At 26.4% G+C, this 27,434-nt stretch overlaps 1 protein-coding gene and 1 long non-coding RNA gene across 4 annotated transcripts; both read right to left on the reverse strand.

Moving 5' to 3' along the window:
• Window positions 1-2,121: 2,121 nt before the first annotated feature.
• LOC112602717 lies at window positions 2,122-3,414 on the reverse strand. The gene is made up of 3 exons (XR_003115119.1): window positions 3,180-3,414; window positions 2,717-2,957; window positions 2,122-2,530 (listed from the first exon to the last, which is right to left on the reverse strand). It is a non-coding gene; the product is annotated as an uncharacterized LOC112602717 (long non-coding RNA).
• A 4,586-nt stretch (window positions 3,415-8,000) lies between these two features.
• On the reverse strand, window positions 8,001-18,589 carry LOC112602724 (transcription factor E2F6-like). 3 transcript variants are annotated; one of them, XM_025350958.1, is made up of 10 exons: window positions 17,513-17,872; window positions 15,347-15,457; window positions 13,115-13,236; window positions 11,839-11,968; window positions 11,526-11,751; window positions 11,327-11,427; window positions 10,931-11,088; window positions 10,461-10,577; window positions 10,193-10,403; window positions 8,001-8,260 (listed from the first exon to the last, which is right to left on the reverse strand). In XM_025350958.1, the coding sequence occupies exons 2-10, from the start codon at window positions 15,420-15,422 to the stop codon at window positions 8,136-8,138; spliced, it is 1,266 nt and encodes a 421-aa protein (XP_025206743.1). In that variant the 5' UTR covers window positions 15,423-15,457; window positions 17,513-17,872; the 3' UTR covers window positions 8,001-8,135. The 3 variants fall into 3 exon arrangements, with proteins under 3 accessions (XP_025206743.1, XP_025206745.1, XP_025206742.1); XM_025350960.1 differs by lacking the exon at window positions 17,513-17,872 and adding an exon at window positions 18,088-18,589 and having other exon boundaries at window positions 8,002-8,260; window positions 11,526-11,748; XM_025350957.1 differs by lacking the exon at window positions 17,513-17,872 and adding an exon at window positions 18,088-18,589 and having other exon boundaries at window positions 8,002-8,260.
• Between the last annotated feature and the right edge of the window lie 8,845 nt (window positions 18,590-27,434).

The raw sequence follows: 27,434 nt of genomic DNA on the forward strand, positions 1-27,434 counted from the left end.
CGTTTTTTGTGTCATTGAAAAAATGTCAGAAGTTTTTAAACATGGATCACCCTTTAATAGATCAGTTAAACTGAGGATTAAGGATAAACATATTAAAAATCGGTTACTTTCAGTCTTTAGATGAATCATTAAATTTTCAAAAAATTGTCTTAAATGAAGATGTGTTACAATAAAAACTACTACCATGCGGTAATGAATGACTAATCAATTTTAAAATCAAATTAAAGTGCTACACCAAGGACAGGATAGGAATTCAGGTATGAGCTAACTTTAAAATTTTGAAATTGATCTATGAAAGATAAGAGGGAGCATTAACACGACCATTTACCATCTTTTGACCTGATTCGACGCATTCTCATTGTACGTTTCTTTTTACAGGCGAAAATAACTGTATTCTTAATTCTCTATATTATATAATTTATAAGTCATGATTGTAATTAAAGAAACAATAATAATTGGTCGCCGATTAATTGGTAAACACGTTTTTGCTTAATACTCCGATGTAGTTCATTTTTAATTAAATTTTTTGACTGTAACTCATTAGCGCAAAACATAATTCAAGCGCAAAAATAAATATTCCATAAGTGCAAAAAAAAAAAAATATATCTTTTTAAGAAGCCATAAACGCAAATATATTTTACAAAAATAAAGTGTATTTATATTTTAGATATAAGTTTATACTCACCCATATGTAGTTTGTGGTTTCTTAAAATGACTATAATGACGAATAATATTAAATTGTGAATAATAGATCACTTGTAGGAATATTTGGTTCAACACCGTGAAAAAAAATTGGAAAAATGTTAAATAATGTCGTCACAAAAAGGTTGAATAAAAAAACGCCTGTTCTTTTAAGAATAATATAGTATATTACAGAAGGCAATTATGTACAAATATTCATTAGACATTCGATCTAGTTAATTATCAATTGAATGTTGTTAACTGTTAAATTATAATATCGATAATGTTCAATAATTTAGTGTTTTAAAAAATAGCTGTAAATAAAGTATAAAGTATAAAAACGATTTTATTAATTATCTATATTGATAAAATATGATTTCTAAACTTCATACTTATATTATTTATATCGCTTTAAGTATGAATGTGGTTTTTATGAAATTTAAAATAGTAGTTTGGTACCTAATGTTATTGTGAATATATTGTATTGAAAATGATAAAAGAAGATATGCACATTAAAAGTATGGTACGGCGCTTCGGGTATACGATATTGATGCATAGACGCATTTATTACAAAGATACAAATATTCATTAATCCTATTATTACAATTCTACTTAAATAGTTATTATACATATAGCGCATCAGACTTATCAGAGAAAAAGCACCATGTTCCGCAGAAAACGACAATTTTAAGTGTATTTTGTATACTAATATTATGGCAAAAAAAATTTTAATGGGTCAATCGTAAAGTTAAAAATATCAAGTTTATTATAAGCTGTTTAAAACAATAACCAAAAGTGAATATATATTATGTTATGTTACGGGCAAAGTGGATTATTAAGCAACGTGATACGTTGCTCGGTGTTTTTTGGGCAATACATTGAAATACTAATTTGTCCAGGCAGGGTAATACATTGCCCGGTAAAAATTTACATTACTCATAATAAATTGAGCATTGTGGTTTATCAAAATCTCTCACTATATCAGAGGGGTCAGGTACCTTTTCGTAGGAAAGAGACATTTTTTTTTTAAAGTTACTAGCTACGCCAAAATGTCCAAAGAGCAGCATAAGTTTAAATGACTTTATTTTTTAAACATACGATGTACGAATTACGTCGGATTGATTGAATTGACCTGGCGAGGACTATGCTCATGTATCGACTAAAATACTATTTTCAATATAAATTTATAAATTTATGTATTTGAAGAAAAATAATACTATATTAAACTTCAATCTATAGAAAAAATTTACAAAAAAAGTAGTGTTTTTAATGTAATATTTAAATGTGTATTTATTTTTATTTTTAATAATTAATTAATATAATATTATGTTATTTCATATATTATACATTTTATTATATTATTGATATATAATTATTATCTTTTTTACGATAATCATAAAGATACATTAATGTAAAATTTTATTTTCATTTTGGCTCTTCCATAATTTATTAATACATTGAGCGGCTCTAAGTCTGTTTTAGCTGGCCACCCTTAATATATATTATATAGTAATATACATAATAAAACTAATTGTGCGATAAGGTTAATAAATACTGTAAAGTCACAATAAAAAAGTTCCCGATCCGCATGCCATAGATAAAATATTGTTTTATTTTTACCAGAAATAAATATCGTATCAATTCAAAAAATTATTTATTACTATAAAATTTATAACATTATTTATATTGAAGCATTTTCTAAACAGCCACAGATTGCATGATAGGAAGTCATAGGTTCCTATACACAGATCCATTGCAATTGTATAATAATTTTAAAGGTATGCGCTTATTTCGACTTACATTGATTGAAATTTTTGATAGAATAATTTGTATATTCTTTTCCATTATCCTAAAAAATGTAAATAAGTATGATGAATACGTTTCAATAATATTATGTAATATAAATGTAGTTTTTATACATGAATTATATTTATAATATATTAAATATATTATATAAATGTAGTTTTTATTATTAATCATAGTTTATATTTTCGTTATCAATTACCAAAATAAAATAGGTACACCTATGACTTACTTTTAGTGAATTGAAATACAGTAATTTGCAATTTCGAGTGTAGTTAATTTTTATCGTTTCTTCTTTATAAGTCCTTATTTTCTTTTGTTTTCATTGTAATTGCATTGTAACATCACCGCCTTGGGATGGTCCCATCTTTGATCAACAATCATTACTTAGTCCTAAAAATATTTTAGTCAACAAAATTTTGGAGTTAGGAATAAAGGTGGCACCAAAGATCTTGTTGCACATGCCGAAAAACCTAAACACAAACGAAGTATATACATTATTATAGTTCGGATTCGATATAAAATATGGTTTATAAAATAATGTTTTTATATAAATTGTTTGACATTTATTTATTGGTATAGTGAATTTTGATCGGAAAACAAAATAAAATAAGGACTTATAAAGAAGAAACGATAAAAATTAACTACACTCGAAATTGCAAATTACTGTATAGTCTACTGCGGTTGATGTGTACCTGGGGGTGGCAATGGAACGGCGGGAAGTTGTAAGGTGACAAAAATAAAGCAATGCAAATTTAAACTTGATAAATTACGATATCCGTCGGTTTATTAGGTACAAATTAACCAAAAAAAAAACACAATGTTGATTTTCGCGACGAACACGATTAGGTTTCACAGTTGTAACCATAGAAACATGAGCAATACACAGATCGCGAAAATAAAAAATACCCGGAGGTTAAAAAAACCGCGTACGGGTGTGGTGAAAAGACTAACTCCGGTCGTCGGACCGTTTCGCGGTATCGGCGGTCAAGACGTTCCGACGACGTTATCGTGCGTCGGCGTCGTCCGTCGTCGGCTGGCGGTTGGATAGAGAAGTCATTTCGCGGTTTTCCGCGTAAAGGCCGTTTGAATTCAAACGGATATTACGCGGGACCGCGTCACGGTTGTAAACGGTGTAAACACAACGTTATCGAATTTATATTTCCAGACTTGGGATTTTATCGTATTATACATGCCCATATTTTAAACCTTTAATAGTATGTAAAATTCTCTGTATTTTTGTTTGATCGAAATCAGCTCATAAACTAACGGAACAATTTGACGATGTTTTTTTTAATTGTTTCTTACGACTTCGGAAATAACATAGGCTATGGTATACCATAGGTTTGCTGAGAACAAAATATCGGATGAACGTAACATACCATATTTCATTTTTTGAATGAAAAACGAAATTGTACTTGGCGACTGGTGCTGATGAGTGAGGATTTTGGTTTTTGCGATGTGAAACGTCAAAAATCCCATGGTATTTACCACGTTCCGGTTAATTCGGAATCACGTTCTCTCAGTGAACGAAATCGAAATGAGCTAAAATGTAATCATTGCAAGTACCTATTGATCGCTACACTGCTGTCTAGTGTCTACAGGAACGTACTTGTTTAGCGAAATCACAGCTAGAGGAGTGGGATTGCCCGACTGCAGGATAGCCAGCCGCTATACGATATCTTCACTGAAGTTTCACGGTTGACGGCGGTCAAAATGGATAAGATAAGATAACGTGTTAGGGTCGTGGATAGACCCATGCGTGCAGGGTAGACATGAATAATAAATAAGTTCACTAACACTCAGTAAAATTTACTTTCATTATAAACACATTTGAAAGATCATCGAGCTGAGGCGATGTACCACGTTTGTTTATATGCAATTGGGTAGGGCATCGATTTTTAAATTTGAGCTTGCAAGTGGTCCCCGATGTGTCTCAATTTTATAACCATATTAGATGTCATCGTGATCTAATTACCATTTAAGCCCCTTAATTTAAATTGCCGTAGAACTGGCCGGCGAATTATGTTCAACCGATGACAATTATTATGAAAAGTAGCATGGTATTGGAAGTCGCCCGGGGTCTTCGCCAAGTCAGGATTACCCACCTCCATAGGCAGACTCTCATACATGTGGGTTTGGCTTCGTGGGAGTTTGTAATTTTCCCTAGAGCAATGATTCTCAACCTTTTTTGTATAACGACATCCTAATTTAGATCCACGCAAATGACGACACACTTACCCAGGCAATCTATAGGTACAATATAAAAAAAACTTTTTTTTTGCTCATTAATTGTTTAAAAACTTTGTAACATTTAATATTAGTATTTCACGCGACACATTTGGACTTACTTCGTGACACACCGGTTGAGAATCACGCTGCTAAAGAATGTAAGTGGTTTCCGCGATTCTCGTAGTCAAAATCGTGGCCGATCGTGTAAATTGCCAATTAACAAAAAATAATAATCTAATTATTATTATTTAAGTAAACCCAGAATGTTAATATTATTGTATTTATCGCAGTCCGCATAGATGACTAATGCTAGCAATATCTAGGAATTAGATTAGTAAAACGCAATAATTCAATGGACTAATCGTTCTTTGAAAATATTTAGAAACACACACTTTATAGATCTCAAATTTATTTATTGCTTAAAATTAAATATTTTATACTTTAACGGCACATTTATTTTTTTTGTCGAACATAGTAAGATAATTACATTTCTTGTGTCCATTTTTATCTCTCTCTGACAAAAACTCAAATGTGCCATTAATTTAACCTAAATATATTGTACTTTTACGGATTACGGATATATAAACAGTACCTATAAATATTAAAAAAAAATAAAATTATCTGAAGAACTATATAGGTACTTATTTATATTGAAGAAAATTTGAATAATCATTAAAAATTCTACAAAGCTTCTCTGAGCTCACCGCTAATTCAATAATAAATTTTCTACTATAGGTAAGTTAATTATTGTAACAATTTAAAAACAATAAGAACGTCAAGAATGAAATAAAAAAGATTCAGTTATACAAAGAACCTAAATGCCAAAATTGATGTATTTATTTGAATTTATAAGTAATATACCTATAAAGAAAGCAGGGGTGGCCAACATGGATAGGTTCGCGGGTCACATAGGTAAATACAATATTAAGAGCCAAAATGTTTATACACATTTTAATCATTTTATATAATTTAAACATTCTTTATAAGCTAATACCTAATAAATTAAAATTTATAACAATATTAGGTAAATTTTGTTTTTATAAATAAGACGTGAGCCGCATTTGACAATGATGAGAACCACAAGTTAGACACCCATGTTATACAGCAGAGGTTCCCAAATCTTTCCTACTCGTAACGCCCTTAATAAAATTTACGACTTTTTTTTAAAAATAAAATAGATAAAATAACAAACATGTTTAATCTTCAATAGATAATATGGAAATATTTATTTTATACAATTAAACACTGAAATATTTAATTTTAATTTTATTAGATAAAGTAAATTAGACTTAGTTTATTTTTAGAAAACAATTGAATTAGTGAGATGGATGAGCCTGGACATCACTGTATAGTTTTTCAAATCTTGGGATCAAACTTGATACTGCTACTCAATTTCCTTTCCCACATTGGTTTTTGACCAATATTTGCTTTTTATCACAGCGACCGCCGAAAACCCAACTTCACATAAATTTGAAGTAGAAAACCACGGCTCCCCCCAGACAACACACCACGGCACAAAGTTTGGGAACCTCTGTTTTATAATAATGGTCCACAAATATAATGTTAAATATAAATTTATATATAGATATACAAACTCTTCATAGGTATTAAAACTTAATTTTTTGAATTTAAAATTCATCAACATCTATTTAATAACCAGTGACTTTAGTAGGTTAGTAAAAATTAGACAATAATTTTGTTTTAAATTTATTAAAATAAAACTGTAAATTAAAAATGTCTATTGTATATTAATAATTACACTAAAATAATAATAATAAATACATAAATTACATTTTCATGTTAATGTCCTAAAAAATAATAATAATAATAATAATAATAGTAATAATAATAATACAGAAGAAAAATACCAAAAAAAGGTTAAGATTTATCAAAGATATTATCTGAAATTTAAAAAAAATAATTATTCCTTCAAATATTTCAGTTATTAATTCGCAGAAAATATATGTAACAATAAGATTTAAGGAGGATGTGAAATTTAGATTAAAGCAATTTATGATTAATTAGCTAAACGTGCGCGGTAAAATGCAGTTGGACAAATATTTAATTAATACAGAAACTAAGACCAATTTTATTGATTACAGAATAGATTTACTATAAAACTATTAAAAAGTGAACTGAAAATTATGTTGTACAAGAGTGATTCTCAAATTAGGGAGCAGTGATAATCCCTTTGGTGATCAGTTGTTAATTATTATGGTTTGCCAACATATTATTTAAAGATGTTTCAAAAAATAAAATTTTCAATTTAGAGTCATCACTTTCAAAATGGTCGAGTCACTGATATAACAGTACTATATAATGTTTATTCATTCAAAATAATTTATAATTAACTATAAAATTGGTTGATTTAGAATAACTAAATTTGACAACTATGTAAGAACATTGCAATAATGGTTTTGTTACACATACTACGCCACATTTATATATGATGAGAAACTGACTTGTAGTGTTGTTAAAGTAAATTTTAATCCAAAATGGACATCAGGTATAACGTAGTGTATTATTTGATTGAGATCGCCGGATTAGGTATAAATCATGAAGAGGAAAAAATACATTGTCTCAACATACAAGCGTATGTATATATATATATATATATATATATAAAAAAAAAAAAACAGATTTGAGTACTTACATAAAGGTAAATTTACATAATTATTAATTTTGGAATAATAATTCTAATTTTTACTTAATCACTATAGGTAAATTCTAAATCTAAAAGTAATAAAATAAACAATTTATATTTTAGACATTTTAATATACAGAAATTATTGATTTTATAATACATGGTGTGTTTCAGTTCTGAATGTCGAGCATACCCATTCCTTGTACAACAGTTTTGTTTTAAGGGAAAGCTCAAAATTTATTTTTAACAAATTAAAGGCACTAAATAGCATAAAATATAGTTTTGTCTCTTTTAAAAATAGCATAAATTTAGCAGTTTCAAATAACTAGTAAATAAACAACTAAAAATTGCACATGAACGAAAACATAAAACAGAAATAAAATTGGTTAAACAAAATAAATAATTTGAACACATTTTCATAACTGAATTTTTGATTTCTAATAAATAATATTTGAAATTACTTTTTTTTGTACCTTGATATCAAAATAATTATGTCCAAAAAATAAAATAAAATTGGAAACTAAAATAAAAACATAATATGTAATAAAATCAATGGTTTTTAAATAATAGTTATATTAAAAAATTTAATTTGGGATTAACTAAAATTCAGTTTAAAAAAAAAAAAATTAAATAAAAAATTACTTTAATTTAACATAAATACCAAGTGGTAAGTAAATAAAAGAATTGTTATACAAGGGAGGAAAAATGAAGAGACTTACAATTTAGAAAATAATACACACATTTATATATACTAAGAATTATTGTTTTAGCCTATTTATAACCTGAAACCAAACAAGTCACCAAGGCCTTCATCAGAATCCAGACAGTAGTTGTAGTCATCTTCATTTGGAGGTTCAAGCATCAAGAAAGGTTCGCAAGATATTTCAAATGTATCTTTAGCTAAAAAAAATACAACAAAATATGACAACAAATTACAAAAAAATTATTCAATAAAAGCAACAAATTTCATGCAATTATGAAAGAGCATAAAAATGTTAAGAAAATGCTAAACTACGACAAACACTTTTTTCATTGAAATCCAAATATAAATACATAATTACAATTTAACTATTGAAAAGAGAAACAAATTTGTTTCTATAATTTTAACAAATATCAAGACGAAATAATATTGTTTGATAAAAAAAAAAAAGCATTACACATTTATGAGTACATATTACTTATAATTTATGAAAGATGTATTTATATAAATAGTAAATATCCTCATGAACATAGTATTAATATGTTAATGTTTAACATTTTAATATAAAGCTAATATTAACATACACAATTATTAAAATTTTCATTAGCTGCTTCATTGGACCATAATTCAAATTAAAAGTAGATGCACATCAACATCCATCATTAATTTTTAGCTATATACAATATTTCATGTTACACACAACATAATGTGTGTTTGTGATGAAGAAGCGCCGATTGTAAGTCAAAAGCAGATAACACACCAGGCGACAGCTGAATTCCATGGTGCTACAAGACATACATTACATGCGGCACTCGTAAAATTCAGCGGACGACTGACATGACTGTTTTTTCCCAACAGCAGTATACCCGAAGCAATGGCGAATTTTTATTATTTTCGGGGAATGTAGATGAGCAAAAATATAACTACACAGTACACGGTATAATTTTGCTTCCCAAAATTTTTTTTAACAAGGTTATAGTATTATTGTAAGATTAAAAAAGCAAAAAGTATATAATACAAGAAAAGGTTAGGTAATATAACAAATAAGCAAAAATAAAATAAAATAAATTTTTTAGTATTATTAATAATAAAATAAAAACTTTGTACAACAAAATGATATTTTATTACTTTTTAAGTATTATTGAGATTTTTTTAATATGATTTATCTATAAGAACATTATTATAAAATCTAAAATACATTCAAATAAACAAATTTTTATTTTGTTAATATTTAAGTCTGAAATTAACCCACAAGTTAAATACAAAAAAAAAAAAAAAAATAAATAAATAAAATAAATATTTACTACCAAAAAAAAAAAAATAATAATATGATTTTACTGGCAATAAAAGGTAAAAATTAATGGAAACATTTTTAAAGGTGGCAATATTATTATTTTGTATTTTAAAGAAAAAAGTTTACTTTATCTTGCATAAATATATGTGTATAAGTATTATATATATATACACACACACACACATTTATAAGCCAAACAAATGCTTAGAATATATCGATGAACTAAATATAAAATAGTATTATAACATTATATATATATAAATATCATTTATCTAAAATGTATTATCAATATTGCCACCTTTTGTTATCTACAATATTTGATTGACTAGCAATCAATCAATCAAGTTAAATGCTACTAATTATTGAGAATGTACAACAAATTGTATGATAAGTTCTATTTAATATTTTACATTAAAAAGGTATAGTTTAGGTATAACATGTTTTCAATAAACATTACAAATGACAGAATTAAGTATTATATATAATAATATTATTGTAAATAAAGTTGTAAATGATTATCAATGAAAAAAACAAAAACATAACAAAATTAACTACTGGTAAACCAATTAACAATGATCAACAATCATGCATTTGGAATGAGATTTCCATCGTGCATCGTACTATTATCATTTAAATAGTTAAGAAGAAAATGGAAACCAAATTTAAAAGCTAGTATTGAATTAAGAAGATTAAATAAATATTAGTATGAACTAAATAAAAAAGTAGAAGAAATTATAAGCGAGCAACAGTAACAGTTTTGAACTTCATGGCCATATCATGCATAAACCAGGATGTGCGTGTAAAACGTAACGTGGTATATGTGTAATAATTTGCATACCGGAACCACTTGTACTGGGTATATACTGCTGATCTTCCAACGGCTCTTCCTTGAATTTTCTTATTGTTGTATTTTCTACATTTTCTACAGTGTCTGATTGAATGATTTCCATTTTATATTTGTGTGACAAATAAGTTGGTGACTGTTGAATAACTGATAACTTTTGAGGCGATTTTATAACCGTATTGCCAATTGATGAATTTTTGACACACTAGAAAAATTTAAAAATTAATTCCTATGCACATTAAACATTAATTACAACACTAACCTGAGATGTATACGGCCTTAATTGACTTTGTGGTTGGTGTGAAGTTGTATTGGTGTTATACTCAGGACATAAGAACACTTCTATTTCACCAGTGTTACTTTTCATATACATCTTTTGCTATGAAAAAAATTAACATTTTAATATAAATTATATATTCACAGGAAGTTTTATTGGAAAATGAACGGTAAATGGTAGACAAATATATTAGTTTATTCTAAGGTTACACCACCAATACTGTTCACTAAAGAGCCATACATTATCATAAATATTATTGATGTATTAATATTGCCGATTGAAAATATTTACAGTATATACAAATATATTGTTATTATTAATATTTTTTTATGACATTTGATAACTAAGGAGAGGTAACAAGTTTGTTATTTGAGATACATTTAAAAAAAATATTGAGTATATTCTAAATATTAATTACCAAAACATTCCTATGTATTCAATGTATTTATACTTACATCTCCATCAGTGTGATCTTGAGGTACTTGCAATTCAGTTTCTGGAGGGGCTTTAACAACCAAAACAGTCTTTTCTCTGAATGATTCAATAGACCTAATATCTTGATAAGTTACATATCCAAATCTTTTATCTTCTGTCAATTGTTTGATATCTCGTTCTATAAAAAAAATTTTAATATAAAATATTTTATCATAGGTATAAAATTAAAATTATGAAAATAAAACATTCTAATAATCTAAGTTCAAGATACTTTGTAAATATATTGATAAAATAATTTAACTAGTTTTAAATTAATATCTAAAAGTCAACGATATTTTCATACAAATGCTTAAAAAACTCAATAATTAATAATAATTATAAAAATGTAAATACCGTTAAAATTATTTTAATCTTACCAGTATTTAAAATCAAATTATCTAATTCTTCTTCTTTGGCTTTCATTTTTTCTAAGTCTTGTTGAACATTATTCTTGTCTGACCCATATACATTTCCACCTCTAAAAAAGTTGTTTGGTTCATAAATATAACCCTATTTCTAAGTGTATAAGCACATATTTCCATATTTGTTAATAAATATTTTTTTTTATTAACTTACTTCCATTGAATATTGTTTTTGGATTTTTTTTCCAAAATTCCGATACCTTCTAAAACATTGGTAATGTCATATATTCTTCGTTTTTGTACATCTAACTTTTCTGATGCTATATTTAAATCAACAACACCATCTGTAGAATTTTCAAGTAAACCAATAAATTTTTTGGTTAACAAGCCCAAAGAGGTATCATAACGTGTTGGACGTTCTGAACACTTCTTTCCTGCTACTAAAATAATGAACATTGTAGATTTATTACTTATAATAATTAAGTATACATTTAAATAAATCAAAATCTAAACATTCTTCTTCTAACCATTTTGAGCAGGACTAGGTTCACTACCAGCACTTGAACTGGACCATTTTCTCATTCGCTTAGCTGTCAAAGGTGTAACATCATCATATCCAAAATTGAGTGATTCTAAATTTAATCTTCGTTTTACACCCTTAAATAAAAGATACTTCAATAAATAACAATACGAGTTAAAATGTTAAAATATACAAGGAAATAAGTGTAAAATAAAATAAATAAAGGCCAACGATTTACTTCCTTAAATATTTTAAACACTCGTGTAATTTACTTATTGTATGCAACACATTTTTAAGGTAAAAGTAAACCTTGTTTCTGTACAAACTTGTTATAATAAAACTAGATATAAATATTAAATAAATGTTTAATGTAAAAATAATAATATAATCAGTAGCGTATTTACAGGGGGAGGGGGTCCCTGGGTCTCGACCCCCCCAGAAAAAATTATAAAAAATAATAAATAACTTGGATTTAACTACATTATAACTTGTATGTATTTTTTTATATTATAAACTTATAGGTACTTAATATTTTCATAGAATAAAAGTTAGTTAAATTAACAAATCTATTATAGTTGCACAAATAAAATCAAAAAAAATCTTAAATATTAGTTTATGATTTCAAATAATGATCATAGTATAAGTTATTAATGCAATTTTACTTCAATAAAATAGATGTTTTAAACTATTTTCTTGAGTTTAATGACTAGTAATAAATTAAATATGTTAGCTTTACACGTCTTGCAGGCATTTCGTAGCTTCTACCAAACTTTTTCAATGATTTCTGTCATAATTATTTATTTTTTTATTGTTATTCAATGTATATTAAAATAAAATGTATACATTTTAAATTTTTAAGTTAATCTACATTAAAACTATATTATAAAAATTAAACAAGGTATTTATTTATGTAGATAAAGAAGTAAAAACTTTGATAACCCAAAAATATTTTATTTAACTTAAAATTAATAACACAATATATAATCACAGTAGATAATTTAAATTACTTATAAGTTATTATATATTTAATTAATTAATTATGAGCAATATTGACCATATTTTATACATGAAATAGTTTAATACTTATTAAATATACATAAATGTGTATCATGAAATTTCAAAATTAAAATTACCTAGAAATAGGTAGTTTTCCTTTTTTATTCAATAATAATACTCTGATTTCATTTTGTTTTATTTATTAAATAAAAAAAAAATTCAGATAAGAATTAATTACTACTACAGTTTTAATGTTTAAATCTACAATGCATTATATTATTACTTACTTGTGACTTTGTTAATGGTGATGTAAGTGGATTTGGAATGATTTGATTTTGTGGTGTCATACCATATTCATGATCAAGTAAATGATATGGTGATGGAGTTAAGAAAGTTGTCATATTAGGATCTGTAAAATTAAAATATTAGTTGTATTTAAATGATCATAAAATAGAATAAAAATCAATAACACTTGAATTAAATAAAGGCATAAAAATAACATTAATACTAAAATTACTAAGTCAAACATTTTTGAAAATATATTTAAGACCATTAAGTAATAGGGTTGTTATTACAAAAAAAAAAAAAATCCATTGGTATGACGTTAACTAAATATAATAAATATTATGTTTATAATAATGTTTAATATTATGATTATTTATAAACATTACAAATACATAATAAATTATTCAAGTAAAATATAAATAATATTAATAAAAGTACTTATTTTACTAAAAATAATTACATTTTTATTACAATTTAACTTTGTTTTCATCAAAACTACATGGAACATGGAAAATAATGGCCACTACATTGCTCATGGTCCTTAAACAATGTCTGTTGGAATAATACCTTAGAAAATTGACCATCAACTTATGTCATTTAAATAGTTTTTAATAAGGTAAACTACATCTTGTTTAAAACATGATTTTGTTATATTTTTGAACATCATGTCTTTTTGTCCTAACCAACTTTGAATGGAACTCTTTTTTATCCCATTTTTAATATAATATAATCCTATTATAATCCTGTAATCTCCATATTAATATATTTAAATGCATGTGTGTAAAAAATAAATCCTGTATACAAAGAAAAAAAAAATTCAATACAATATATGTTTTTATTGTTTTGTATCGAATTACTGAAATCAAAGTGAATAGTTAAAAAAAAAAATTGTATGACAAACATCAAGTGATGACAAAAGTTGTCAACAATAAGTATGAGACATTTTTATATTGATGTATAGCACAATGTATTAGTATAAACCATCTCAACAAGAGTTTTTATTACCACACATAATAAATGTTATCTCCATAATATTTAAATTCATTAAACAATTTTTGGGGATTTTTTTTTAAAGTTAAACAAAAATTATTTAGCCAGTTTTTTTTAATATAAATATGGTTATTAATAATTTAATTGCTTATGTTATAGGCATATGCACTAAAACTCCATTAAGTCTAGTGTTATAACTAGAACTAGGAATTTGGATGACTTTTTCTTTTTTCTTTTGGTTATAAATTTCTAACCAAAATCTAAATTTTTTTGTTATATAACAGTTTAGAATTTGAAATTTTTATTTTGCATTTTATTGCATTTTTACAAATATTAAATTGATTTTGTGTATTTAAACTAATTTTTGTTTTGTTTAAACTTTTTTTAATATATGTTGAATAGGTAATCCCAATTACCTATTACAGTCCATTGATATTGAAAATGTAATATAATTAATTGTCAACTCAAATGTGAATATATTTATTTAATTTACTTAAAACAAATTTTTACCTATTTTGTATAATATAAAAAATGAACAAATAATAATTATTTTAAAATTAAATTTTTTTGTTCGTTTAAGTACATTTTATGGTCATTTTTAAGTTCATTTTTTAGGTCATTAAAACCCTAACTCTAGTTATAACTAAGTTGTTATTATATAGATGTACAATTATTCAACTTGAATAATGATAATCATTAATCACCAAAATTTTGTTTTCATTTTAGAAAATCAATTAGTTCTTGTCTTAATTTGTATAAGTTTAAGTAACATTTAAGTACTTTTTTTTTTGAAATTGCATAAATAAGATAACGTTAATTATAGATATTAAATACTAAGAGATAGTAATTGGTAATACAGCACATACATTCAGTCAGTCACAGTTTAGTAAAATACTAAATCCTTAATTATAAAATAAAAATAATACAATGATTTCTTTTGTCCCCAAAGAGCCATTAGCATATAATTTGTAATCTGGTGTTAACAATGAAAACTAATAATTTAAAAATAGAATGAACAATTTTTAAATAACCAACAGCTATTATTTATTAAATTTATACCTATATTATTATGAACATATAGTTTTACATAACATGAATATAACCTATCTATAAAATATTAAAATAAGAACCTACCTACCAAACATGACTAGATAAACTTAATACCTACATAGATAATTATGAATTTTATACAGTAATTAAATTAATTGTAGTACTTATTCAAATATAAGGTTAAAATCACGCACCTAATTTAATTATTGCTGTATTTGGAGTAGAAGATCCATCTTCGTCCAGATTTAACATTCTGCATGCCTTTGACATTTTGTATGATAAATTGACTTCAAAAACTGTTAAACCTAAAAACATACATAAATTTTATTATAAAATTATTAATTTTTTTTTTTTAAATTTTTACAATATAGGTATTAAACATAAAACCTTATGCCACTTTGATAGTCCTTAGAAATGCAAAAATATCAGGAGAAAATCTTTAGAGTTTAAGGATGGTAGATCATAATCAGGAAAAAATAAAATTTAATCTTATATACTTGATTCCTTAATCTTTAATCTTCAAATAAATTAGTTTTATTAAGCACCTAACATATTCGAGGGGATATAATGCTAACATGGTTTTCCTCATTAAGGGGTTTACAAAAAAAAAAAACCTAATATATTTATCGAGTTATAGGTTCCTATTTACCAACCTACTTAATTGTTTATAAATTAATAAATTAATTTGTTTTATAAAATATAAATAGGTACCTAAAGAAAAAAAACACTACCTACATACCTAAAATATTATATAAAGGAAATAGAATTATAAAACAAAATTAGGTATTAAAAATGTGTTTAGACCTAGAGGCTTAATCTTGAATATGATTCAAACAAAATAATATTTAATAATTATATGTAAAACAAAATTTATAATTTTTTTTATCTTATTTAGATTATCTTTTCATACACTACCCAATGTATTAAAATTAAAATAAATGGTTACATAATGGTATAATACTGGAATTAGATATAATATATTCTTCCCTGAAATAATTTATTGATAAATGTAGATAACTTATTTTTTTAAATTTAATTATAATAAAGAATGAATCTTAATATTTACAAATATCAAATTAAAAAGCATTAATAAATTCAAAAGAAAACTTCCTAAATAATGAAAATAGTTGGGAATTTTATTAAGTATAAATTATTCAAGTGCTTAGAAAATGGAATTGGCTGATCTATTTGAAGGTAAACATTCTATATACATTTAACTAGGTGCCTAGAGTGAATATCAACTTGCCTATTCATTAAAATTTGAATAATTTACTTAAATTTAGGTATAAAAATAATTTTAATATAAGAGAACAAAATAGGTGTAAAATAATTAACAAATACCTAATAAAATAATATTATCTATCATGTATGTAGATACAGTCATAAATTGTAAGCATTTTAACAATAGCAATTAAATTATTTTATAGTTTAAAAATAATATAAGTACTTAATTAGTAACCTTCTTTTACTATGCAAAATAAAATGTATAAGATAGGTACCTACCTATTTGACATTTGACTATTTTATATAGTACACAAATATATTTAATATTTAAAAAGTTTTTAACCAATAAGTACAACTTTTAACAGTTTAAAAAGTTCAAACTTTGATTTTAAACAGTTTAAATCATATTATATTCAAAAATACAATGAATAAGTACTTTTACTTTTGAATGAACATTTTAAATAAATACTTATGTTTAACCTTTTTGTGAAGTTAAATACAGTAGACTAACAGTCACCATAATCTGATAAGTTGAATAGAAGTATAGTAAATTTAAAAAATAATTAAAATATATATGAACTTATAAAACTACCTAGGTATTAAAATAATTAATAATTAACTACCTGATATAATTTTTTTCTCGCTATTTACAAAAACAAAATAGGAATGGATTACTCAATGTGTCTGAATTATCTGAAATTATCACTTAGACAGATTTCCAAGATAAATTCTATTGTAGTAGTTCAAAAATAATTATTTAAATATCTAAATGATTATAAATAATAATATTTGACAATAGAATAACAAAGTGTGTTTGTTAAGTGTCAGTTAAATTACCTACATTATGTCTACAAAGAAATAAAATTAATTAGAATTTCAATGTGCCATATATCAAACAGTAATTTAAAAAACCTTACGTCATAAAGTTTTTTAACAAAAATCAAATAATAGTAAACTAGTGAGGAAGACAATTAACAAACTCATAGACAATCTAATTGATGTGTTGGAAGTGAAAAAGTTATATATATTATGACTTATGAGTTTGATAAAGAGATCAGCTCCTGGCAAAAAAAAAAAATTTGACATTGTTGAATTATCAATGTGGATTAATGCTCGGATAATAACAATGACATTACCGACTCGACGGATGAGATATTCAGTCTTCAACAGACCCAAACACTATCGTTGCACTTAGGGGAGCTTTACACGGTGGCGAACTATAGTCGATTCGCGTGGTGATGGTGATTGGCGTCCGCGGCGGACGCCGAACACATATTGCTTGACGAACAGAGTGACACAATGAAGAGATGATGCGATTTTAAAAGTCCCGGAAACAAAGGGGATGAAGAGCCAGAGACGCTGTAACAGCGGCGCGGAGATACGCGGATGTAGAGGTTATGTTTTGGCTGGCGCGCGCGCGACCGTACCATCGCACGAAACGCGGTGAACCGCCTGGCACGCGCGACGAACCGATGGGTAGGCGGGTAGTCAGACAGACGGGAGGGGCGGTAGAACTTTGATCGGGAAACGCGAAAACCGACAATGAGACGCTGCCGAGTAAGCGACACACGCGACTTTTCGAAACGGCAATACCACGTCCGGTCACCAGCGGGAGGAGGTGAGGTGACGAACGCGGGTCCAGATGCCAAAATCACGGTATCCGTAGCGCGGGAGTCTGTGGCACACGGTTGAACAGTTGTATTACACTTACCCCGGGAAATCGGCGACGAAACGCCGGTCAATGGTCAGCTGCGGTGGCGTTGACGACGGTGCAGCAGCGATTGCGTCCCATGACATCGGCGTCGGAGGGATTGGCTCGGCGGGCAAAAGGCTTGCGAGTTACAGCGTTACAGCCGAAACGCGGATGTCTGATCGGAAATAAACAAGAAACAGCACTGGCCACTGAACAGTGAACAACCGAATTACCGAATACACGCACACGTACACGGCACACACTCACACACATGCACACACACGCGCGCGCGATGATTATGTGGCGGCGGCGGCGGCGGCAGCTTCGACGACGTACCCGGATAATACGTTATGCTGCAGCATTGGAAAAGTCGTAATTGCTACGGTCCCGTAAAAGCATCGGGGCGACGACGGTCGTAAAGTTATTACGTTCCCTCGGGATTTTTTGGTGTACACGGTTTTTCGTAACGCGGCGGTGGAGCCTTTGTTTACGCGGACCAACTGTGCTGATGGCGGGGTGGAGAGGGTGTCGCGCGGCGGGGAATCGAAGCAGTCCGTGTGCGTGTGCCGGCGGTGGCGAGGTGCGGCCAATCGGCTGGCTGCTGCTGTGTGCCGTTGCGGTTCCTCGGCCAATGGCGGTTCGGCTTCCTTCCACCGAAGGACGCTGTTGGGCCCGACCCCGAACTCCGCCGCGCCGACCGGCTTTCCCCACCAACGGGACGGTGACCGCCGCCGCTGCGGGAAGCCGCGCCAAAATCGGATTCCTCCGCGTGCTGCTGCAATACAACACACGGACGCGCGCGCGCATGCGCTCTCCCCGCGTTATATACCATAATATTATACATAATATAATATTATAATATATACCTAATCCTTCAAAATATATGTGTTGTATCGCGTGTGCCCGTGTAATGTACTATTTGTACTGTTCAGTGTCGTGTGTAAATATGATTAAATTATATGAATTGTGGTCGTTGTGGATAGTTTTACAATAGTGTGCACTGTACCTACGTATCTATAGTGAACTGTACGGGACGAAGATGCCCTATGCATATAGACACCGACGCTACTCAGCCGTCCGTCGGTTGCTTTTTTTTTTTTATATTTTAGCTAATACTCTTGTTGTACCCACAAGGTACAGATTGTGTATTTAATAATAAAGGAAAAAAAAAAATTTTATATTAGGTACCTATTTAAAAACATACGCGATTCCGTTTCTATTTTTTAGCGTGTCATTGAAACTCTGCACTCATTTGACACGCGCATTTGCAGCCAATGCCCGAATTGGTAAATTAAAATCGACCAAATAGAAACCAAATAGAAATTGAACGAACAGCGTTCCAACTGAATATTTGTTTAATACTAATCCGTGGAGAGCTTTCCCCCCCCCACACAACCCCTTAATTACTACCATCATATTTTAAATTAAATAAATTGTGATGTATATTATACTTGACTAAGTGTTAATATGCTTACACTTTTAATCACTTCAAACTTAAAACTTTTTTCCTAATTGTATTGAATGGAAAAAAAACATTATAGGTAGGAAATTCAATTAAAAAACTTATAATATAATATTATACAAAAAAAATATTTTATTGTCATTTAAATTTTATATTGATCGATTGCGTACTCGTGCGTTCTTTTAGGAAAATTTAGTATGGAAACGCTAATTAATATCATAAGCTAGTTTAGGAGCTTAGTTCTCATGCGTTCCCTATACCAATTCGAGCACTGTTTGCAACTTGATCAATCGATTTTTGATAGTACCTACTATTTTAAATTAAAATTCCATGTGTAGGAGTCGACAATGTCGACAAAATTATTTCAAAAAGTAGTATGACGATAAAAAAATATCACATGGATATGGTTTGACAGATGCACCTACACCACTACATTTTTCAGATGTTTGATTTCAGAAATCAAATACCTACGATAAACGTTGTCGTACAACTTATTATATCCCCTATAACAATTAAAGGGATGAAAACATTACCCTGTACAGATTGAGATTCCTGCAAGTTTTTACCTATAATTAATACTTAGGAATCAGAACTGTATAAAGGTTATCCAATCGCATTACAGTTTTCCACCATCATTGCAAAGTGTGTTGTCTTCATTATTATTATATTTCATTATCGATTCCGGTTCTAATCCCTTATATAACATAAAAAATATTATAAAGTCAATTTAAATTAATCACATTACCCATCAGAAAAATCAAATGCATATAAATTTAAAAAGTACTACAGACGATAACTATCTGAATTACTTATTATCAGCTTAAATTTATATTTTTATGTTAATCTCAATATTACTATAATACCTAATATTTAGAATCTTAGATAAATAATTCTTTTTTTTTTTTAAATATATTTGACTTTATTATGAAAAATTACAAACTATACTAAGTACAATAAGTAATATTAATATTTTAAGATAGATACAATGTTTATTACTATATTTTATTTATTATACAAAATAATATAATATGTATAATACTACGTCTACGTGGCGTATAAATACATAATTATCGTAAACGTAAGCACAAATAAAGCTTCAAATTTGGAGGAATTTGAATTTAGTGATGTATTGCTATAATCTCATAGTAAGTACTTAGCAACAGATATTTAAATAAAAATGTTATTAATACTTTTGAAATAAATTTAACACACTATAATAAAAAAATAAACAAAATGAATGGTATGCTGTCATAATAGTATAAGTATTTATTTAACTTTATACAATACACGTAAATACTCATAGTTCTATGGTAGTTATTTATTGTTCTTTCAATTTATTTTTATGTAATTTAATTTTAAATAATATTTTAAAAAGGCTTTTAAACATTTTGGAAGGCTCAAGCTCTTCCTCTTTTAGACACTTTTTCTCATAAGTCATTATCTCTCAAGACACGATATACGCAACTTTATAGAACCGTAATAAATAATTATAACAACATTGCAAGAGACAATACATTAGTACATTACAATTTATAAAAGCTTCATAATATTTAAATAGATATAAGTAATATTTTTGTACAAGTTTACAACTTAAATAAACAAACACATCATAACACTATTCTGAATAAATCAGATTTAGATAGGTATATAGTACCTTGACCATTCATGCTTTCTAGTATAAAGTATTTTAAACGTTGAACGATAGTATTATGCCGTCATGATGCGCGGGAAACATGGCAGGGTATCCACCTCTGACAATTCAACATTTCTTAATACGTAATTTTTATATTTACTTATTTCAATATAACATGTTCCATGAACTATGAAGATGGCAGAATATTCTAATGAATTTACTTTTAAACTTACCTTCATAATTTAAACACGGGCCTTATTAAACTTAAATATTTAAACATGTGTAAAATAATAAAAGTATAAATCATTTGATATTCCGGTTTAATAACTAGATACTTGTACCTAGTTTATAATTTTAAATCGCATATAAATTATAATATAGTTTAAAAAAAAAACACGGTCGTTTTTAAAAGAAATAGGTAACATTGTAACAATATAATATAAAGTTGTTACTAAATTGTAAATATTAATAAAATTGAACTTGATTTTTACCATATTATATCGACGAATTCAAGATCAGCTAAAATGTAAGCTGTAATGACTATAGTAATTATTAAACATTTCAAAATATACTAGGTATATCTATATGTAAGTATAATAATTAGTAGGTATTCATTTTAAATAGAACTATAATTTATTATAATCAATACTCAATTGTATTATTGCTTAATTTATTTATTGTATATATTAATGCATTTCCGTACTTTTAGAATAATACCTACGTATATTGTAGGTAATTCTGACGTATTTTGTCAAAGTATAAATTTTAAGTGCTTATAAAAATAGAAGTTATTCGTATTAAACTTAAATATTTTTAAATACCTAAAATAAAAAATTATTAGGAACCTCTTACTAAATATTTAAACTCTTTGACCAAGCCATATATTTTTATCAATACAATGATTGAAAAAAAAATCGAAATTTTTTTATAATATCTATAAATATCTTAAAAAGAGTTAAATTATTTTGAAAAATTCAATGATTTACAGTCATCTGTTTTTAATTAACGCCAAAAAAACAAAATACATTTTTTCAAAACTAGTATTGAGTAAAAATGTCCATTTTCCTTAATATTTTATTTGAATTTCCTGATTACGGTTTGATTTTGGGTGATTTTTCGGGGGGTGTCCACTGTCTAACATTTAATGAACTTCATAAACTATTTTTTTTAAATTATTTACTGATGGAAAAAACACTGAACTTATACTTTTTCAAATTAGGTACTATGTTAGGACTTGACAAAAAGTTTTACATTTGAAACTCTGGTGTATGGTACTTATAATAGACAAGTTTAAGATTATTTTCTCAATCTTTATTCGTAGACGTATCATTGTTAATTCTTATTTGGTAATTTGAATTCTGAGTTAGAAGACGTTAATTTTAAAAAAAGGAAGTAATTGATTCTTGTTTTTTTTTACGCAATTTTTAATAATTTGACAACACTGAAACTAATTAATATTTTTTAAGTCCTAATATCTGTCATCCAAATCAGAATAAATCGAAAAATTATATTTAATCCAATAATAAAAGTAATAATTGAGAGACAAGTTATAAATGTTTAATATATAATTTATTAATAAGCAAACAAAGAATAAAAAAAATTGAATGTTAATTAAAATAAATAAAAATAATTATAATGATCCATGTGATATATGCTATAAATTGTCTATCTTTTAAAAATGATTAGGTACGTAAATTTAATAAAAAAATTAATAATTAATTTAATTTAATTTTTATATTATGTGAATAATTCTAACTTTATTACTCAGACGTAGAGGGATTTGCTCACACGACACGATTAATTTTTTTTGAATCTCAATAATAATTATGTATTCGGAATTTAATTGTAATCCGATTGTAATCGGAACAAAAAGTAACCGTTTATCGATAAATATATTTTTAATTAGTTCACTATAAAGTAATATGAATTTGAGGAAAATACATCTACAAGCAAGCCAGTAGTTCTCATCTTAAAAATTATGTGAGGTTGTAAGAGAAATTTCCACATGCAATCAATGACGGCTTGGTTTTTATAACTAGTAAAAGTATTTATTAGAATTCAAAACTTGTTGGTTAGATTTTAAATAATATTAAAATTTTATAATAATTCATAACACATTAATTCGTTTTATCTTCATATTCTTTAACTTAAATAATTGGTTCTTATTAATAATTTTTCGTTTTATTTGAATGAATACTTATGTAATTCAGTAATATTATTTGATACGAACAGAAAGATATGAAGTTATTTCAATCATTTGCATAGGTATTAAAATTATTCAAAATTAGTTTTTTAATTTGGCGTGTAACAACAAAAATAAGTTTTTGGTGAAGTCAAAACTAACTAATAATTCTTGGTTTAGAAGAAATAGGTCAAAATAATAAGTAATGCAATATTAAAATGTATATTATATTTTATCAACATCCTTGTCATCAGATACGTTGAACCCATCATTGTTGTATTTTTGAGGTCCTCACATAAGACAAGTTATTCATTCAATTTGCTCGCGTTTGTATTTGAACATAAGATTTAATTCCTACTGGAAAATTTTGTTTTATAATATGTATCTCGGTAATTCAGAATTACCTCTTTAATAAAACTGATTTAAAATATATTTTGCAATTTATTACATTTATCAATTATTTTACCTTTTTAAAGATGGCGGACAATAATACACCAGGTGTCAGTTATCACGTTGAAATAATATTGGTGATAAAAAGAGTTCGCTATCTAGTTTATACTTTATATTTGTGGTTATAACTTATAAGGAATGATAATACCAGTTATTTTATGATAAATTTAAATAGTATATTATAAAATTAATAATATGCCAATAAATTAGACAATTTCTTTTTTTAAGTCAGGGGGGGGATATCCAAACATGGAGGACATCCCCCAAAATACGCCACTAACTGTACAGCAGAGTATTTATTTATTTTTCTTTATTTTACCGTATATTAATTATGAGTAGCTGAATTTTTTTCTAAAAATTCAAATTCTATATATTCAAATTCTAATTATTATTAGTGTTGTGATCATAATTCTACAATAATCAATAATAAATCATAATATAAAATACCATTCTATAAATATATAATAAAATGAACAACGTTATCTATATTTTAAATATAAATAACTTAGCCACAAGAGCTCAACAATCATAGTAAAAGTCAATAGAAAATTATCACTAACAATTATCTTGTTCATTAATTAAACTCCAAAAAAAGCCAATTCTTCTACATTTTAATTAATATGCTAACTATTAACTAATAAACTAAAGGGAAAGTAGGTAACCACTATATGGTACAGTAGATGCCAAGTTTACCTTATCATTGAGTAAATCACTGTAGTATATTATTAAACTTGAATTCAGCGATAAATCATTACAAACGAAAAACGATTCTGAGCGAGCTTGACCTATATTACCAAGTACCTATACATATATTTTATAATAGTGTTTAATTTTTTTATATTACTATATTATATTTATGGTATACATATTATGAACATATAATTAAAATTAACAATATTATATTCAAAATATAATTATAGTTTAGTTTTGAAACCTTGGCAATGTTAAATAAAATCAATAGAAAAATAATTAAATACCTATATTTTCATTAAAAAATGTTTATTGTTATCGTTATGACCAGATTTTGATTCTAAGCATAGCAATGAGTATTGAATGTATTGATTTTACAATGCAATTTACATATAGTTGTTTTCTAAAAGCCATTCTTTGTAAGACTAACTTTTATTCTAGGAATTTTTACATCAGAAACCAGAAAGAGTTTTTATTATGTATTTGACTAAGCTCAATTCAGCAGATAAAAAATGTATAAAAGTGCTTTCAATACTCGTACTATATTGTCTATATTATCAATAATTATTATAAGTATATTATGATATTATCACGATATGAAACAAACTCTCATAAAAATATCAATGAACTTAAAACTAACTTTTTTTTTTTCATTATTCTTAAATTTTTTTCTGATCGGACATTGCAATTTAGGAGTAGTAAAAAAGACATATTTAATCATAACAAGAGCATCAGATCAATCTGGAGTAGTATAAATAGAAAACGCCGACTCAATAACAAATAAGTAACACAAATGACTTTATAATATAATTAATGATTTAGCTTTCCGTCAATCACAAAAGAATAATCAAAGTAATCGTCACATCAATAACTGCAGGATACAAGAAATTCTAATAGCAATAAGTTAATAAGTCTTATACTATATTAACTAATTATATTTTTAATAGTTTTTAAGTTGTTGTTCTTAGACTATGCACAAAGGTCGTACAAAAAGTTAGTTCTCTTATTTTTAGAAAAAAAACTACAAAAAAAAAAAAAAAAATCGAAAAAATTCTCGTTCAAAATTGATTAATTTAAAGATTAACTATAATACAATATTACAATGGATCAATAATGGGTCATTCAATCATTTTAATTAACTATTATCATTAACTATCGATTCATTAAATGTTTTATTGATTTTTCTTATAACCCGGAATATTCTATGATAATAGTAGAATAATTGATAGGAACAATTTATCCGCAAACCATTTTTATTATTTTGTTATGAATAATAATCCAACATATTGTAATTATACACACTTTAAACATTCTACTATTACTATTAAATTAAAGCTGTCTTTATAGAATAAAATTTTCAAAATATTTAAACTGAATTTAAGCTATTTATAGGTATTTTCAATTCGTAATCTGTATCTGGGTACCTCCTATATGGCTATATAATGCCTACTTTCTTAGATACTAAACAATGCGATGAATGTATTGATTTTACAAATAATATGCGTTTTTTATAAAAAAAAGTTGAAATTTAATTCACAAAAATATTATTGTATAATCATATAAAGTTAGAATTTTAATTAATTTCGTCAAGATCATAAAAATTAGCATTTTGTTTTATGATTACAAATTCATAAATTATTTATGAAATAATACCTAAAATTTAAAAATTAAATACAAGATTCTTTATATTATAAGTTTTGCAACCTAAATTAAAAATTATATTAATAGTTATATAAAAATAACTATTTATCATTGAATAATTTTTATTATGTAGTTTTAATTCACATTTTATATATATTAAAGAATTTTTAAAATTTTTTGACTCTTTTTGTGCTATCTGTAGGTATGAGCAATTTTTGATTTATTTGATTTTAGTTTTCTTCTATAAAAGGTTATAAAAAATTTAAAATTGAATACAAGATACTACATTGTTTTTTAAAAAATAAATAAAAGTATTAAAAATATATGGCTACAATTTGTATATTATATATATATGTTACGGGTAAAGTAGAATTTTGGGCAATGTTTAAATTGCCCGGGCGTTATGGTACTGCCCGATTATGATGGGAAATGTAGGCAAAATTATACATTGTCCAGGCTTGTAACGAACTCAAAAACATTATATTTTAAATAAGTTCATTAACATAAATTTTTATTAATATACAACATATAATATAATAAAATTATTTACATATTAACGTATAGTGGAATATAACATAAATTAAATACAATTTGTATTGGTACCAATGGTACCTTGTATATTGGTACCTCGTGTCTCATACTGGTATAGGTATTTGAAATACTAACAGATAATGGTTTCATATAGTTGATAGTTACTATGTCTAATTTACTACGGGCAAAGTATACTTGGACCGGTGAAATTATAACCCTGCCTGGTCAAAATAGTATTTTAATGTATTGCCCAAAATCAGCAGGCTAAGTATACATAGACCGGGCAATGTAAATATTGCCAAAAAGTCTACTTTGCCCGTAACCATATATATACATAATATACATTAAAGTTAGAGTTTTGAAATTTATCCTCAAAGTTGTAAACATTTTAAAACTATTTAATAGTTAGAAATTCATAAAAACTTTTCTTTTTATACCTAAAATTTGAAACTGTAATACAAAATTTTAACTCAGATCTTCATATATATTGGTACAATTATAATTTAAAAGAATCAATTTATCTTAAAAAACTAGCGCATACAAAATATAACATTTCTAATTCTTTATCAGATTATTTTATGTTTTATAATTTACGTAAGGAATGTAAACAAGTATCCAAACAACTTCAATTAAATCATAGATATTCTTAAAATTTAAAATAACATTAATATTGATATAAAATCATTTAAAAAATATATTCAATCTCTTAAATCAAATAAACCCAATATTCAATTGTCAATATTTTTGGATGAAACTTGTATAGTTACTCACAATTT

This window comes from Melanaphis sacchari, unplaced genomic scaffold (assembly GCF_002803265.2).
Source record: "Melanaphis sacchari strain LSU unplaced genomic scaffold, SCAv2.0 Contig8_pilon_pilon, whole genome shotgun sequence".
Classification (NCBI taxonomy): Eukaryota; Metazoa; Arthropoda; class Insecta; order Hemiptera; family Aphididae; genus Melanaphis; species Melanaphis sacchari.